This window comes from Ictalurus furcatus, chromosome 21, assembly GCF_023375685.1.
Source record: "Ictalurus furcatus strain D&B chromosome 21, Billie_1.0, whole genome shotgun sequence".
Lineage (NCBI taxonomy): Eukaryota > Metazoa > Chordata > Actinopteri > Siluriformes > Ictaluridae > Ictalurus > Ictalurus furcatus.
The window spans coordinates 1,755,168-1,774,542 of NC_071275.1; the positions used below are offsets into that span (position 1 = coordinate 1,755,168).

Genomic DNA, 19,375 nt, shown 5'->3' on the forward strand with positions numbered 1-19,375 from the left:
GATCAGATCGTTAGATATTAAATTGTTGTGTAGAACTCTCACTGGGAAATTTCTCTAACTGCTTGTATTTGCAGCTGATGTACTGTTGTAATTGTATTTCATGTTGTCCTAACGTTGTACAGTACACGCAATATATTATTGCTGCTTTTACCACAGTGCTGTTGAATTCTGTATTCTGATTGGTCAAAAGAGATTGATTCATTAATCTTCTATAACAGTGCCGCTCTGACAGTTGTGTCGGCTGTAATTAAATTCTTTCATTCTAAGGTTTCTATAGTAACAGCTCATTCAAAGTGACTTGTACACCAGACTCTACATATAATCGGGTTTAAAAAAAACCCCTGTGTGTTGATACTATATGTTAGCATGTTGATGTTTTATGTGCATTCGTTTAGCAGTTTATGGAAGGAGTCTCCAGTGTGAGCACAGTGTTGGTGAATTGCTGTGATTTAAGAGAAATTGTACACAACAGGATTTGCTGTCATTTGAACTATGAGTGGTAATGGCATCTCACCAATCTATCCTTGATTATTTTCCTGTAACGGCGCGTCCTGACGTGTTTTATTTTACATAAAAATTCTTGTCATCCTGACACGCTAGACAAGAGCTTTATTATAGTAATGGTACCGAGAGGGTTGTTTTGTTTTGCTGAGGTAGTGTTTACAGTCATCATGGCAGTAAGTGTACTGTGTTCTTCCTTCTGCTCTCAGGGCATCGTGAAGAGAGATGAGATCGTGTTTAGGGCAGCACGGAGGAGAGGGATCCCCATTCTCATGGTGACGTCGGGCGGCTACCAGAAGAAGACAGCGCGTATCATTGCTGACTCAATCCTGAACCTGCACAGACAGCATCTGATTGGTGGAGAGGCGTTGGAAGAGGCGGGGCAGTCGATGGTGCCAGTCATGATGAGCAAGTCCGTGTCAGCAGGGGCTGCTTTGAATGCCATCTGATGTTTATATCTAGCTCCGATTGGCCCGTTTGTTTAAAGTTAGCAGCACTGTCCTCATGTTTGTTTATTAACAGAACCATTTAATCCTGATAAGGTGTAGGGTTATCCAAGGAACTTTATTCTTCAGTTTTAGTGAGGGGAAAGTTTATATTTTTTAACTGCTTCAGCCTGTGGTACTTTAACAATGAATTAAACCTTTTAGATGAGATTTTCATTCTTTACATTGGTACTTTATGCGATGCTTATTTGCACAATTTTGTTTTAAATGATGTTAACAAAGGCTACAGCAATTCCAAGGGAGGAAGCAGTTTGTAAATTTACCGTACTATAATTTCTTCTGTAACAATACCAAAAATCATTTGGTGCAAAGTACTCCTGTTTAATATAAGAGCGTAGCCTGAATCTTTACCTGTATTGCTCATCATTTTATTCCTTTTCTAGACATTTCTATATGTCTAAACGCCAATACTCCATCCCCCAGGTCTAGCACAATCCAATAACATTTCCCTTAGAGAGTTAATCAGCAAGTTTATTGGCTTGGCTTTGTGGGACTGACCAACTGAATGTGCTATTCTGAAGAGGATTGCTTGCCTCTTACCCAGTTTGACTTTTTCAGCAGACTTCATTTAAAGGTGTTTTTCATCAACCGTAACCCTCTCCGTGCCCCCAGCAGGTCTTTGCAAGATCTTTTTCTTCAAGCTGACTCGGCATAACTTTTATATATCCAGCACTGAGAGGATATAAATTAGAAATATGTGCAGTCCTCCAAGGTGATGCTCAACCCACCTCAAAAAAGTGTAACTTTTCAAGGCCTCCCCTGACCAGAGGTGTCTTCGGAAAAAACCATGGCTATTTTGTTTTTGTCAAAACACTCAGAATGTTGATAAGCTAAGAACTAAATAATGAAGTGGAATTAACAAGAAAGAGGCCACTAGCAATGACTTATTCTTTTATACACACATAAATGTTTCATCGTGGTTAATGGCCGTTGAAAACAAGGACGACTTGTAAAGTTTAGCTGTACAGTATGCCGTCTGTTGTGTTTAACGCTTGGCTGCTGGATTGAGATCGGGAATAGCTAGTAATTAGGACAGTATGATGATAGCGTTCTCCATTATTCTGTGTTGAAAGGGATGTGTATGAGAGTCCAGGCACAGATCGCAATACTTTAGATTGCCGTGGCTAATTTTATAGATCCTTGAGGAACAGTGAGTGTAGGTGCATGCATTTGAAAGATTCAGTACTTTAAATGTGACTTTTTAGCAGGTATTTTGATATGATCATTCACAATGCACAGTGGTTTAGCGGTTAGCACGTTTGCCGAGCGCTTCCGGGATTGGGGGATCGACCCAAAACCCCCCCACGATCCAGAGCTTTCATGTTCTACCCGTGCTTCAGGGGTTTGTTCATGGTTCTCCGGTTTCCTCCCCCAGTCCAAAGATATTTTTTGTAGGCTGATTGGCATCTCTAAATCGTTCGTAGTGTGTGATTGGCCCCAGGATTCCCCATGCCTCGTACCCCGAGTCCCCTGGGATAGGCTCCCCGCGACCCTGTGAAGGATAAGTGCTAGAGAAGATGGATGGATGGATGGATGGATGATCATTCTCTTTGCTTTTTTATTGATTTTGATGTTGTGTACCTTATTAACATGTATATACTTTAAACTGATTCCTGAACTTATACCCCTCTCAGGGGAGCTTAATCTGATGTTTTCGGAGGTCATGTGCTCTTTTACTGTATTGTATATTCACGCACTACATGTTGTGGCAAATAACAAAAGTGCCATAATATTATATGCATTCTTGTTCTTTTTTTTTGTTCTTTCTATCTGGCATTCAGATTTAAACCACTTCTGTGTGAGAATGGAACAAATAAATCAAATCTAATTACATAATTATGGCTGTGCTTGTGTTAGCTGTTCACATGATTTATGTAGCTCTTTCCCTATTAGCATGCTACCTCCAAAAGTGCCTCTTTATTGTTTGAAAGCCTCTCCACTCCTGGAGAATGTGATTAATGATGATAGCACTTATTTTCTGAGCGTGGTGAGAAAATGAGTGACATTTATCATCATTTCTTTTTCTACAGATTTTGTGTCCTTGGTGCTGATTCTTGGTGAGATTTGGGTGCACATTCTGTCATTCTTCTGTCAGGTGTTCCACCTGGCAGCAAACATTAAACTACTGGACTGCTCTGAAGTAGCTTCATGGATGTGCAAACCGCTTACAAAATGGTTTAGATAAGCACACTTTTAGGTGATGTCATGGGTTATCTCAACAAAGGTATCGAAGAAATATCTGAGGCTCTTTACATAACACAAATTGCTCGTCCGAGTTATTCAATTCGATTCAATTCAGTTTTATTTGTGTAGCGCTTTAAACAACGGACATTGTGTCTCAAAGCAGCTTTACAGAAACATATAAACACAGGATAGAGATTTTAAGCGTGTGAATTTATCCCTATTGAGCGACGATGGTGAGGGAAAAACTCCCTGAGATGATATGAGGAAGAAACCTTGAGAGGAACCGGACTCAGACGGGAACCCGTCCTCATCTGGGGAACGACGGATAGTGTGAAAGTAAAAGAAAGTTCATTATGGTTTTATATGAAGTTTGTTTGTTGAACTAGTCCACTGTTCACTAAAGGAGACCTGAGTGTAAAACTGTATGCGGTAATCGCAGTCCCAAGGCCATCGCTGCAACCGTAGTCCCAGCGACCACAGCGAGAACGTCCATGTGGAATTGAGGTCCAGAACCATTTCCATGGTACTTCCAGCAGTACCGTCCTCAGCGATCTCCAGGCTGTAATCTCCAGTTGATGAGAGCTCCATCCAGACGTAGATCATCAGGATGGATCAGGCAGGTCCGGAGAGCAGCAAGGGTCAGGATCACTGGCATCTCCATAAAATCATGTGTGGCTCGACAGAAGGAGAGAGGGAGAGGGAGGTTTGATGTTTGATGTGACCATTAACTGAAACTCTTAAACTGTATTTGCATAAAGTTATATATTGTACTACTGCCACATAGCTGACCTGTTTACATGATTGGACAATTGCATGAATGAGCAGGTCTACAGGTATTCCCAATAAAGTGGTGAGTGAATATGTGCATTATTTTTTATTTTATTTTAATGGATCGATTCAAAATGGAGATTGAAGTACACCTACTTAAATTACATTGTACACACACGTTCTTTAGATGAGCAGAAATAAACCAAAGCATAGGCACGTGCATAGCAAAAAAGAAACCGTTTAATGTCCCTTCTGGCCAATCAATCACCCACAAATCATTGGTTTGAGTCTTGATATATCGGCTCTTTCTCAGGAACGTTTACTATACTAATTCCATTTACATGTATTCATTTAGCAGACAAAGCGACTTACACATGAGGAAATACAAGCAAAGCGATACATCGAGCAGAGAACAATACAAGTAGTGCTACCGTACTAGATTTTTAATTGAGTACTGGAGTAAGTGCAGATTTTTTTAACAGGGGAGGGAGGGGACAAGTTAGGGGTGAGTTAAGTGTTCATGGAAGAGGTGGGGTTTTAGCTGTTTTTTGAAGATCGTGATGGATGTCTGGATTGAGGTTGGAAGTTCATTCCAAAACTGAGGGACAAGTCAGTTTGAAGGTTCTGGAAAGGGACCTCATGCCTCACTGAGTAGGCACTACCAGGCGTCTGTTGTTAGTCAGTCTTTAAATTCTCAGGTTCCTTAGAATTTAAGATAGAACTGCAATTATCCTGTTTGGAATCATCATGATGAGTAAATCTGTCAAAAAGGCTTGCACTTTAGGCATTGATGCGTATGCCGTGCTTGGAACAATTCTCACCTGAGGGCATACCAGTGTAAATGCTCGTGTGCTAAGGACTTTAGGTGTTCGGGATCATTTCTGGAACCGCTACGTTGTAGTCGTTGACCTACTGTACCCACTGCTCTGAGGGGCCAAAACAAAACGCATGCATGACTGGGATTGCCATATATTTCCATTCATCTGTGACAGTAATATCTCTAATGAGCAAGCCAGAGGCAACAGTGGTAAGGGAGAAACTCATTGATGACATGAGGAAGAAACCTGAGGGGAAACCGGACTCAAAGGGGAACCCAGCTTCTTCTGGGTAATACTGGATAATGGATTTTATAATCCACAATGGTGCAGCGGACACGCTATCAAGGAAGCAGATATGCCCAGGAGACTGTCGCTTGTACCCAGAGATCATTACACTTCTACAGCTGTAGACTGTAAATTCAAACCGTACTTGAGTGTGTGGAGATTTTAGCTTTAAATCTATAGTATCCAAGTGAAGTTCTCCGTTGAAGAATGGATGAGACTTGGACTGCAATCATTAAACTCTCTAAGTGAAACCATCCACAGCAATTTTTTTTTTAGATATCCATGTGGGGCCATCCTAGCTCAGCGGCTTGAGTGATTCTCAGGTGAAGGAAGCTCCAAGCAGAAGTAGAGCATCAGGATGGGCCAGGTAGGTCCAGAAGGCAAAATGAGTCTATTGCTGTGGATCACTTGCTGAATTCTGTGTCGAGTGGGCTGTATGTGGAAACGCATACAGCACCTTCAAGTCCAGTTGTAGGCTTAGGGGGCTGCTTAGCTTCGCTGCGTAGAATTACTCCTGAGACTGAGCAAAAATGTGTTTCAGCAAAGCGGGCCACTTGTGCCTGGCCAAATTTTCCCACATCTGCTGCATCACCTCTGGGTATGTGGCACTCTCCCAGGCATTTGTGCTTCCTTGACAACGTGTCCACTGCAGCATTGTGCTGAGAGTGTGCAATTGTCTACAGTAATCATACGCTAAGCATGCAATACAGCTTCTCTAACCTTTATCATCCTGAATACAAAAAACGTATTATGCAATTTGCATAATGCAAATAATTAGGATTATGTTTGACACTGCCTATTGAGTAAAGTATAAGAACTGCTCAGAAGTTAATAATGAGTATTGTGTTGCTTTTTTCTAACCCCGATTTGTTTAATACACTTCCTTAATAAAGGCTGTTTTGAGAATATATGAGAATCCATTTGTAGGAAATTACAGACAGTGGGGATGTTTGATCTGTGAGTATTCAAATCCTTCTTCGAGTGCCAGTGAACGTTAATTCCAAGGATTCACCACTTCAATCTTGCCATTGAGAGTTTCGTAATTGAATCTACTATCGGCCACTTTTTCCAATAGTGCGATTAAAAGAACGGATTGTGTGTGGAGCGAAAATAACGATAAAAAAAACAAATCATCTCACAGGCAGGAAAGTCATCACTTGCACTCTTCTGTCTGCAATACACAGCTCTTTATTATTTATGCCTGTCAGTCCAAGTTATCCTAAAAGCTAGTTTTTTTCAGTACCGGCTGACTTCAGTTCGTCACTGGGTCCCATGAGATTTGTTTTTCCTGTTGGACTTCAAATTATGCCACAGGCAGATTTTACAGACTGTTTATGCTTTCATCCATCCATCCATCCATCCATCCGGTCGTCACGGCATTCACTGCTTCCCATTTTCCACGTAGCCTGAGCTGACCTAATTAATAAGCCTCCCTCTCTTCATAAGCGTGCAAACTGCCTCTGAGATCATGTGCTGGTATAGTGTCGACCACCTTCAGGAGTTCAAAGAGCTGTAATGGCAACGTAATATATATGGAAATGATATTAGTTCAGGCTAAGCCAGTGAGCACTCTGTGGCTTCTTATAATAGTTTCAGTGCATTTTTTTTGCGAGGCAGCAGGTGCATAATTTATTGTTTAGATTCAGTCTCTTGTTACAGGTAAACACAGTCTTGGAGTAATATTGTTGAATCTGAATGAGTTACTGATTGCGCTCATCCATTCTGAAATGGGGCCTTTCATTAAAGTGCTATTGCTCATGTTCAAAGGCATTTCTCAAGCCTTTTTATTATACAGAGCTTCTTCTTCTTTTCTTTTTTTTTTTTTTTTATCAGTTACAAGTTTTACCAGCTAGACTCTAAATGCCACACTCATTACTAATGGAGATTCTAATGGAACTTAGATACAGTTATCATCATAAGACTCTTTCAGCTATTGAGGAAAACTCTGGTACTATTCATCAGTGCTTCAATTCTTCCGTTTTTTTTTTTAATACCGCAGCAGATTTTCTACCAAATCTAAAATTCGGACATTTCAATCTAAAGCTTTGACCTTGTTCAAGCAATGTAAACAGCTGTGTAATGGATACGAACAGCTGGGCTATAGCCAGATGCATCAGTTCTCTAAAGACGACCCACAATCAATGGCACCTTTGCTTCATGGGAGTCCAACCACAGGGGCTGTTATTAAAATCCTGTCCAAGTGAATTTACTGCAAGCAGCCAACAGCTCAGACAGTGACACATAACTGGCACAGGCAGCACTCTCCTCCACTTGTGATCTCCAGAGAAGAATAAGAAGACAACTGGTTTACTGTACTAAGGTGAAGGCTTTGTTTTGTTGTTACTCTCAAAACGGCTCCGATTTTCCCCACACCTTTTGACTATACCTAGAGTTAACCTGCTTTGAATGATATTCGTGAACAGATTGCTGAAAAAGTCAACAAAGAAAAACAGCGTCGCTAGGAAACATCAAAGAAACAAAGATTTGTAAAAACCATGCTGTTTATGGGAGAAAAAAGGAATACAGCAATAGGCATCTTTTTGAAGGACAGGGTGATTATTTTCCAGTAGCAGCACATCTTGAAGAGGTTTATAACTCTTGTACCACGGCAATTGTCCAAAAGTTATCGACTTATTTATTTGTTTGTTCATTCATTCATGCATTCAGTAAACAATGACATATCGTGCATTTGATCCATTTACAGGTATGGTTCATATTCATGCAAAGCATTTTAGCTTAACTTTACTAACTGTTATCACTTATGTTATAGCAGCTTAATAAAGCAATTCCCTCACCAGTCTTTTCCCCTCTCTCTTCATGTTAATAAGCAAAAAATAAATATATAAAAATAAACTCATCCATCCTGAAGACTCTCTCATGTTGGAAAGCTTAACGTTACGATACTGCTCCTTCCAGAAATGCGAAATCAATGTCTCCTCACATAAACATCACTATCTCAACTATTGCACACTTTTAAAAAAAAATCTGGTTACGTGGTAAGCACGTGCGCCTCACACCTCCAGGGTCGGGGGTTCGATTCCTACCGCTGCCCTGTGTGTGTGGAGTTTGCATGATCTCCCCGAGCTGCGGGGGTTTCCTCCGGGTACTCCGGTTTCCTCCCCCAGTCCAACGACATGCATGGTAGGCTGATCGGCGTGTCTAAAGTGTCCATAGTGTATGAATGTGTATGTGATTGTGCCCTGTGATGGATTGGCATCCTGTTCAGGGTGTACCCCACCGTGTGCCCGGTGCTCCCTGGGATAGACTCCAGGTTTCCCCGTGACCCTGAAAAGGATAAAGCGGTCTAGAAGATGGATGGATGGAAGGTTATGTGATGCATTCTTCATGCAAGTCCTTCTGGACGTTGTTACTGTTGAAACAATAACATGTTGATCACATTCATTATCTTATTAACTCACTTTTATTACATGCAAATGATAAACACATTCACTGTTGTTTGGAATTTTGTTTCTCTCTCTTAATGTAGAGTTTGTACCCCCATGTTCTTATCCCGAGCTTTAATAAAGTAGTCTAAACTAAAATCCCTCGTCTCTTTTCAGGTTAATCGAAAGGTGTGAATTGATATCTTCACTGTTGTGCCCCATGCTTGCGTTGAGCAGTTTTCCCAATTTAGCGGGAGTAAACATTGCTAGATGGGGTTGCTTTTTGTTATGTACAGACCCCCTGTGGTGGCGCTCAACATGAGTAGTGTGGATCCACGAGCACTGTTTTGCTTCAGGAGTCATGTTTTCTGTGGAAAAAAGGGACATGGGAACACTGAGAAACATTTGGCTTGGTGCCTCTGCTTTGCCCAAAGAGCGCTCGTAGTCAGGGGTTGGGGTTTGGTTGTGGGGGGAGGGGTTGTATGTATACACATACATTTTTTTTTTTAATGCACATCATAAAACCTGCAAAGAAATCAACACCTACTATAAAACAATAAGTGTTGTGTACATATCAATGGTGGTATCCTTATGTATGTAAGATGGGGAATATGGGCATTGTCTGTCTTGCAACTGGTATTTATATTGAAACTACTGAAGTGTGTGCCCTCTTATCCCACTTTGCCCAAATTTTACATTATTGATGAGACTGGCTCAGTGTGAAAGAGACTGAAGCAGAGAGACACTTCTTTAAGCCTTGGCTTTAAATCCAGTCACAGTATAAGCTGTGCCTTTACACTCAAAAGATTGGGCACACCTTTGCCTTGCTGCTCAAGTATCATTATCAATATTTGCCATTTTGTATCTGACTAATCTGTGCTTCCGAACTGAAATGAAAGCTTTTGCAAAAATCTATGTTGATTTAGGTTTAGGATTTTCTATCATTAAAAAAGAGGATAAACTCTTAGTAGATTTTGGATGTAAATGACAGTGTATATTGAATAAAGTTCTTGTTTCTTTATTATAGCCAGTTATCATAGATGGCGATGCATTATTCATAAGAGCTGCAATATGTGCAGTGGACCAGCAGGTGGCTGCAGAAGGATCTCTGGACTGGTCTATGAAACACATCCTGTTAAGACAGCAAAGTCCATATGTGAATTGTATCTCTGTTAGAAAGCTGGCTAACATAATGAATTGGCATGATACAATCACTAACAAAGTATTTATTATATACGACTTGTACCATAGCAACAATTACGTGTCTGTTCGCTGACACTGCTTTTGAACCGTCACTGATTGCACTAATTCTATATTGATGCACAAATAGGAACACAAATACAAACATATTTATGGAGATAATACTTCCTCCCTGTGTGTGTGGGTTAGGACTGTAACAATGTGAAGGCGAGTATCGATGAAGGGCATTTCATGGCAATGTATGGGAAGTATTTGTGGCTGATTCCAAGACCCATGCGATCATGGAAAATGATACACAGAGTAATAAAGGTATTGTATACATGGAAAATACAGCAGCAGGAAAGCATACAGCTGAGCGGATGGCCACTGAGTGGATGACTGCAATTTCATCATCACAAGCCTATCATAGCCTGGCTGCTTGCCCGATCTCTGGACCAAACCCAAATAATCAATCTTACAACTGACCAGTCAAGCTAAACTCAGAAAAAAGACTTCTCCCATTCTCCAGACGAAGATCCCCTGGCCTTCAGAAAGACCTGTGTGGCCCCAAATACTCCAGGAACCTTAATATAATAGCAGCGTTTTATTTTTATCAGCTACCTGTGTAAGATGTATGAAGAACTTCAGTCAAAATTTGAATTTTTTTACTGTACAAAATTGTCATCCTCTTTTGGACCTGTCCAACTTTTGCTGTACTTGCCCTGCCAACAATTGTTTAATGTCACCGTGATTGACAGAGGAGAGCGAGTATCCCTCCCACCCAGAGTACAGCCAGTTTTGCCCTCTTGACCCCCAGGCACAGATGGCTGTGGTATTTTCAGGATGCAAACTTACGATCTCCAGACAATAGGGTGAATGCTGTACTGTTTTACTGGAGCCTGGTCTACTTTTGATAGTGGGGATGTTTTATGACAGGCCTCTTCTCACCCTGGTTACCCCTGGGGTTTCATGCACTGAGGTTTTGAGAAAAAAAAAAAAATGTACTTCTTTCTTAATCCGGGGGGTTAAAAAAATAGTTTGAATGAATGCAGGAGTGGATTGTGTGCCAGCTTGAACATGCAAAATTAAGGAATGGTGGAAAAGACCTGGATCCTTAAGCACTGTGCAAAGGTCAAATAACTGACCCATTAAAATAAGTACCTCAGGGAATGGCCAGCTGCAGATGCCTATATCAACACAAGGGGCATTGTTGGAGAATATGCCAAAATGGGCTGTGATAGTTTATTTATCCCACGCCAGACCAAATTCAGCTTTCCAGAAACCACTGTGAGAGAGTTGAAGAGCCTCGCCCAGCCAGAGGAAGTTAAGCTTGTCGTCTGAGAATTTTTTCAGTATAGTACGTACAAAGTTTCCAAAGCGGCAAAAGAAAATTGTATTGTTTCATTTGGGTAAGACTCGAAGTTTAAGCTTGACAAGGGAGCATTGTTGTCTCCTTCAATGGTGGCTTAATTGCACCATTTACAGAAAGCAAAGTAGGATTTGAAATACCTTCTAAAGCGTAAACCACTATGGGGTTGACAGATTTACTAAAGAATACACTGGCATTTCTCATGAGAAAGCAGCGCTCCAGTACTTCCTTAATTCATTGGCCCACCTAAGGTTTTTGCCACAATCTTCTTATCGTCTGGAGTTCTGCTATTATTATACACTCACACTAAAGTTCTGTTGAACTTTGCCTCTACTACATACTGATGTATTTAAGTCCTTATTCAGAACAGTATGTTCTGGCAGTATGAAAATGTTTAAGTTAAAGAAATACAAATATATAGAGGTGACAAATGCATCCAGATGCCTCTCTCATTGACTACATTGGGGCAAAACCCTGTGGTGAGTACTGGCTAGAGCTCAGGCACCAAACCTGTCTGGAGTTCTCCATATCTGTGGAAGTATTCTTGGCAATACAAGAATCAAAATCTCCACCTAGACGAACTAAAGGTATGTGAAGTGTTATAAATGGAGCAGAGCGGGCCTGTGTGTATGAGATAGAACAGTTTAAGATTAAGTGATTACAAAAATCCAAGTAGGTGCCAAGCATCTGTGACCAATCGGCACACACACATCTTTAAAGGCTTTGTGTGAGGCCCAAGATTCTGAAATTTGTGCAAGATGTCAAACAAGTTTTTCATTAGACTTTTATGTTCTGTCCAATGAGTTTTCTCAAAGATTACTTTTATGAGTCATAAGAAATCAGAAGCACATAAAATATTCTGTCTCCAGGAGGCAGAAACAACAACAATAATAATAATAATAATAATAATAATAATAATAATAATAATAATATAGATGCAAGCAGCAGTGGCGGATTCCTCCTCAATATTGCGGACCATTTGAAAATTGACATGGTAGAGAAATATATCCCATAGATGCAACATTTCAATGCATTTAGATCAATGCCCGACTTTAAGTTAATTTTTTTTTTTGTAGTTTTCCACAAATGATCTTTGTAGAGAAAAATCAGGAGTCAGTGAGAATGTTGGAGAATTACTTTGTGCTGATACAATGCTACGTTAACATTATTTTTAATTTTATTCCTGCTGCTATAACATTAATCTGAATGAATTCTACTTTGGCTCGATCCAAGACAAACACCGCCATCTAGCAGACGATAAAGATATTGTTAAACATAATATAACAGATGTTATCAAAGATAATATTCCTTTTAATGTCATTGTTTTTGGAGATATGTGATTGCTATCGCACATGGTAATATGTGTCGTCTTTCTGTGTGGCACAGATCCAGTCCATAGGTTAATGTTCCATGGATTTATGGGTACAAGAAATATGTGCAACAGTTGTCAATTCACCAAGATGTAAATAGATCAGTCAATTTTTATTTGATTCCTTATTGCTTATCACCCTACAGAAGGACATGTATCCCACACATATCTACCACAATTCAAGTCAATCTGACCTACGGTTCATGAGAAGATTTTTTTTGTAGTTTTGGACAAATTTTCAATGTAGTGAAAAATCTATCACGGAGGACTTTGTGGGTCACAATGGCTTTTTTGTTGCCCATGAGAAATAAGGCATGTATACCAATTTTCAGACATTTTGGACTTATGGGGCAGAGGGAAAATCACTTAAATTTTGGGCGTGGCCTGTGGCACCACCTCTGGGCTCATGTGGGCCATTTGTGGTGTGGTAGTTACTCATGGGCTGTAGTATCAATGTGCCGAGTTCCAAAACGTTTTACCGTTCAGATCTTGAACTTTAGGGAGAGCCATCCATCCATCCATCCTCTACCACTTACTCCTTTTCAGGGTCACGGGGAACCTGGAGCCTATCCCAGGGAGCATGGGGCACAAGGCAGTGTACACCCTGGAGGTACACACTGGGGAGTACCCGGAGGAAACCCCCGCAGCACGGGGAGAACATGCAAACTCCACACACACAGGGCCACGGCGGGAATCTAACCCCTGACCCTGGAGGTGTGAGGCGCACGTGCTAACCACTAAGCCGCCGTGTGTGCATGTAGTGTCAGCTGAGTGCAGATTAAGCAGTTTTACAATTATATCTACATGCACAACAGATTTTTGCAACACACTGTATACCATTTTCTTAGTAAATATGTAGATGTTAAATGTACTTGGCAGTTAGTAAAGTGAACAGTAATACACTTGATGTGGAGCATGATAATTACCTGTCATATAAAGATATCAGAATGTTTCAACACTTTATTGGAATTACAAAATATCTAATGTGGAGTTATGTGGAATGTATCTGGAGTGCATGGTGTAGTAATCTGGCATGATGTGTGTGGGAAATTTTCACACATAATCAGAGCAATCTTAATGTCCTCATGTGCTGATTGAGAGAAATGGTTCCAGACACACTATCAAGCTTTGTAAATGGCTAATAATATAAGCAATGGCTGGTGACCACCAACAATAATTATCCACACTGGCTCCAAGCAACACACCATACATGTCATTAGCTATAAAGATATAAGAGAAGCCCTTTATAGACAAATCATATAATTATCTCATAGGCTCTTATTCATCAAACTTGCATACAATCAAAACTGTTAGTAATTAACATACGCAAATTACACCAACAGTTTTCTTATTCATCAAATACAGTTGCAATCAAAATTATTCAGCCCCCATTGCAAATCAAGTTTATTGTCAAAATGTACAGACTTTCAGCTGCAATGAACAAATCAAACAAAAGCAATTGAAATAGTTCGACACAACGAATTCTTCAAGTGGTTTCCCTAAATTCAACTGAAGATGCAACTTATAATGATTTCTCCAGTCTCAACATTATTCAACCCTCAGAATAGAATCCCTCACAACAGCACAAATATGTAAAACAGGTGTTGTCTCAAGCACACCTTATGCAACTAATCAAAGGCTTCATTAGTTGCACCAGGTGTGCTTGAGCTGGAACACATGACGGGGCAGAAAAAGGAAGCTATCAATGGCTGCAACCATATTTCTGAGAAGGCAGGTTATGACTGCAAAAGACCTGCAGCAAGACTTGGTGGCAACAGGCACTGAGGTTTCAGTGAGCACAGTAAGGCACGTACAAACTCAGCAGCTTTCCATGCCAGAACTCCAAGACGTTCACCCCTACTGACCAAAAAGTACAAGAAAAGTCACTCAAAATCATATAAATAAACCCCAAAACTTTTGGGATTCTGTTCTGTGGAGCGATGAAGCAAAACTGGAAGAAAGAACACTGTCCACAGTCGAGCACGGTGGAGGCTCGGTGATGCTCTGGGGCTGCTTTGCATCCTCTGGCACTGGAAACCTGCAGCGTGTGGAAGGCGAGATGGGTTCATTGACGTATCAGGAAATCCTAGGAGAAAACGTCAAGCCGTCTGTGAGGAAGCTGAAGCTTGGGCTTCATCGGACCTTCCAACAGGACAACCATACCTCAAATTCCCCCATTCTTCCAACCTTCCAACAGGACAATGATCCCAAGCATACCTCAAATTCCCCCATTCTTGATTGCAGAAGTCCTGCAAGATTCTACAGGGCCATCACAGTCACCTGACTTGAACCCCATAGAAAATCTCTGGTGGGATTTGAAGAAGGCGGTTGCAGCACGCAAACCCAAGAATATTACTGAACTGGAGGCCATTGCTCATGAGGAACGGGGTAAGATTCCTCAGGAATGCTTCCAGAAGCTGGTGTCTGGCTGTGCATCTCATTTGCAGCAGGTCAGAACAGCAAAGGGTGCTCTACTAAGTATTAAAGATGCTCACCATGAAGGGGTTGAATAATGTTGAGACTGGAGAAATCATTATAAGTTGCATTTTCAGTTGAATTTGGGGAAACCACTTGAAGCATTCATTGTGTCGAACTTTTTCAATTGCTTTTGTTTGATTTGTTCATCACAAACAGCTGAAAGTCTGTACATTTTGACAATAAACCTGATTTTCAATGCAAGTTGAATCATTTTGATTGCAACTGTATATCTTTGCCATATTTGTATGAGCAAATTTGCAACCTGAGAAATGTTCAGTTTAAATGCTCAGTTAAGTATAGTATGTAGAGTCGTAGCGATAAAACATTTATAACCATAAAACATTAGAACGTATAATAACATAAAATAGCAAATAACATTTACGATCAAAATTATGAGCTTATGGGAACTCAAGTTTCCTTTCCAGAACCTTCACACTAACTGTTCCTCAATGGTGGAATGAACATCCAATCTCAATCTGGACCACAGAATCTGTCACTATCTTCAAGAAACAGCTAGAGACCCTCCTCTTCCGTGAACACCTAACCAACCCATAAAAAAAAAATAATACATTTAAAAAAAAATTACTCTGGCTCTGACTCAATTCTAAATCTCGTACGGTAGCACTACTTGTATTGTTCTCTGCTTGATATGTCGCTTTGCTTGTATTTCCTCATTTGTAAGTCGCTTTGGATAAAAGCGTCCGCTAAACGAATAAATGTGAATGTAAATATGTTTTCCGAGAGAGATATTTAAAAAGCTGCTGTACCATTCATAATGTAGTGGCGCATACATGATGGTGTTTGAGGAATTTTGTAGTGTGATCACACCATGTGCGGTGTGATCGCACCATGCTCCAGCAACTTTTCATCAAAAGATGTTTTGCTTTTTCACTTAAACACAATGCGGCGAGCGTAATGGAGCAGGGCATTCGTCTCCTACTGCTCCTTCTGACACACTTGCAAAGACTTCCCATAATAATAAGAATGAAGTGGATTACCTCATCACAGATGTGGATACCCCTGTAATTTCCTAGCTACAGAGCATCATGAAGCCATCAAGTCACAGGAAATGCTGCAAAACAGCCAGTGTAAAATCACAAAATCATTCTCTGGCCTGGTTTTATTACCATCTTCTCTTCTTTGAAAAAAAAAAAAAAAAAGGAGCACAGAATTTGGCTGAGGGCATCGATAGATCCTTAAATTCCAATGTAACATTACATAGCCTTTCTTACTAGCTATCATGACACACGATGCAAATTTAACACAATTTCATTCTGTTTAAATGTAGATAGGCAATCTTGTATTATTATTATTATTATTATTATTGTTCTTCTTCTTCTTATTATAAATCCATCCATTTTCTGTCCGGCTTAAAAAATTTAAAAAAAAATTAAAAGTCTACCTTGAGTTTACCTTTAATTGACTTTGTTTGAGTACTGTTTTTTCCAGTAGAATATTCAATGTTGGTACATTTATTTTACATTAAATAATTAAATTTGGTAAATTGTCTGCATTATGCTTTTATCCAAAGGGCTTTCACACACACACACACACCAATGGTAGCAGAGCTGCCATGCAAGGCGCTAACTTACCATCGAGATCAACTCGGGGTTCAGTGTCTTACCCAAGGACACTTCGGTATGTGGAGTCACGTGGGCCGGGAATCGAACCGCCGACCCTACAATTAGTGGACGACCCGCTCTACCACCTGAGCCTCAGCCGCAATTTCATGACCCGATCATTTTTAAGCACATTCGATTCGACACTTGGTATCAAAAGTTTAGTCAGCAGCACCACCTGAGACAGTGGAGATATATGAGCATATACGAGCATCAATGTATCGGCTATCTTCCGTTTAAATTCTTCAAATAAAATACTAGAACATTTGCGGTGATTTCCATGAACATCGCAGTAATGAGGCTTCTCCTTGAGAACGAGTAGTAGAAGAGGCATGACACACGCCTGTGCATTACAATGCCTCTCATAATTTGATCTAGTACAGGAGAACCTGCTGACCATTGGGTTTGACTTTTACTGACATTTTCATATATAACTCTGGAAAGTTCACTCAATGTCAGTGTGGCATCCGTTCATTGAATCTGCAGCATGGATCATCCCTTGTCTCCTGCTAAGCTTTTTTTCCCCTGTGTTGTTAAGTTCTTGGAAAAATCTGACATTTAAAGGTCTTAAGGAATTCAGAAGTAACATTTACAATGCACCCGCAACTTATATTAGTGAGACAATTACTTGGATTGCACTCACCTCTTTGTGGAGGATTCTCTTTCCACAAAGATCCAGTATTAAAGCAAAGAACGCTACTGTAATAAACAGCTGTTGTGATAGGTATTGACTGCAGGCAGAGCAGAGATTAAGCTAAAGGTTATGATTCCCAGTTAACAGTACACTGAATTAAGACAGACGGTTTGCTGTACCGGAAAGCATACGAATGGAGTTATCTTGCTTTGCAGTGGTTTGCCTCATCTTTCATTAGACAGCACAAACCATATTTAATAACAGACTGGGAGCATGAGGGAATTTGTGGTAGGAATGTGGCTATAATGGTTTGCCTGTACATGAATAAGTAGTACTTAAGAATGCCAACATGTAAAAGAGGCCCGTCACTGTGTTTTATACAATAAGAATATTCACACTACATGTCACCTGCTTTGGTCAATGACATACTTGTTAACACAGATTAATATTAAGCAACTGATCACTGAGATAAGATCTAAGTGAGGAGATATGCTAGGCCATGGGAAGCCTTCCTGAGTTCTTTTGGCGGTACGTTTGAGATTATGTTGACAAATCCATGTTCTCCTCAGATTCAGTTTCTTGACCAGTGAGATTAAATTCTCCTCTAATGGGTCCTGGTACATCGCTCCATTTAGGTTTCCTTCAATGATGTGTGAAAGGAATTGAATTTTCTTTTGGTTGAAAGCAAGACCCCTTTGAGCGATGAGAAGTGCTGCAAACAAAGATAACCGGACAATTTGAAGTTGGCTTTAATGCAAAGCAATCGACTTCAGTGCAATAATTAGATGAGTCAGAGCAGAATCAAACGATCCTCAGCTGCAGTCTAATGATACATCTCTAAAGCATGAAGATATAAACCTGCCAGGACACATATTTTAATAAGTGTGTCATTTTCCAGAAGATCTTGTACATCCAGCAGGTGATCGCATGACATACACACATGTAGGATATTCACACGTGACTTTCTCAGACCTTTCACAGCCCAGCACCTCGCGTTTTGGTGTTTGAAATAGCACAAGAACAGAACAAGATAAAGAAGTATTCGATAACCAGTTGATTAAGGAATATGGACTTCACAGACAGTCAGATAGATGAAGAGCAGCTTGGTAAGGCGATTTTACTGCCAACAGCTAGCTCGATTCATCCACAGGGTACCGATACTTTGGATTGTGCATTTTTAGGTGTAATGCCTCATTACCATTTGCGGACGTATAGCGCCGTATCATGTTGCTCCTGCTTCTGTACTACACTGTGAGTTTGGTGTTCTTGGAATCAAACCTGTCGTTCTCCAAACACGCCAAGCTGAAGTTTTGCCAGAGTTCCATTTTTGTTTAACAGAGTTTACTGATCCAAAAGAGCTCTGATTTAGACATTCATTTCTGTGCTGCTTGCTTAGGGGAGGATTGTTTGGTGGAATGAAGGAATGGAGATAATTGTGGTGCAGTTCACTGGTTATTATTCTCTGTGTAAGTGTTCTTATTGCAGCTTGGTTGACTCTTTTTGGATGACTGCTGTTTTCTCTCTTCCCTTCCTTATTAACAGTTCGAGAGGGTGTTGTGAAAGCTTGTCTTGACGATTTCCACCTGCATATTATCAAACCCATTGTACCGACAGGGATGTTTAAGGTCTTCGCGATAAACTTCTGACATTTTTACCATTCGTGTGTTGTTTAATAATTTTGTCCCCTGAGAACTTTAGAAAAGTCCTGCACCTTCACTGTGATTGCTACTTGCTCACTGATCGCTCACTGACTCCTGGAAGTCAGGAGCTGACAACAAATCCCATCCTTCTTTGTGCAATCTCAACACAAAGCCCCCCAGTAGTGTAGACGTGACTTTCATCTGGCCTCTGATCACTTTCAGTATGTACTAGCAAGCCTACAGTGTTGCTTCTTCAATGGAAACCCAATGTGTGGGTATATATTAAAGAAAAATGCAGATATTTCAGCTCCATGTGCAATGCCATCAGCCATGAACACGATACATTCCATCAAGCATCCTTACAAAAAGCCAGTAAGAAGAGTTGCGTGATTTCTCTCTCTCTCTCTCTCTCTCTCTCTCTCTCTCTCTCTCACACACACACACACACACACTGTACATACACTATTCTAGTCCAAAGCACCATGCCGAGAGCCTGCAAGTAAGGAATGAATATTTCATGAAATCAAAAGCTGATTAAGTAAACAGACCATGACATCTTTAGTTGAGAATTCATTCTTTCGCCTAAAGTGTTTCACCATATCACCATTATTCAAAATACCAATAGAGAGTGCTTCCAAAACA

At 40.4% G+C, this 19,375-nt stretch overlaps 1 protein-coding gene across 1 annotated transcript in view; it reads left to right on the top strand.

Annotated features, from left to right (window-relative positions):
• The window catches only part of hdac11 (histone deacetylase 11), a 37,896-nt gene extending 34,990 nt beyond the window's left edge, over positions 1–2,906 (top strand). Inside the window, exon 11 of the mRNA XM_053653645.1 lies at positions 711–2,906. Within this exon, the coding sequence (XP_053509620.1) occupies positions 711–950 (240 nt within the window). The 3' untranslated portion in view covers positions 951–2,906. The remainder of the gene's footprint in view (positions 1–710) is intronic.
• The last annotated feature ends 16,469 nt before the right edge of the window (positions 2,907–19,375 follow it).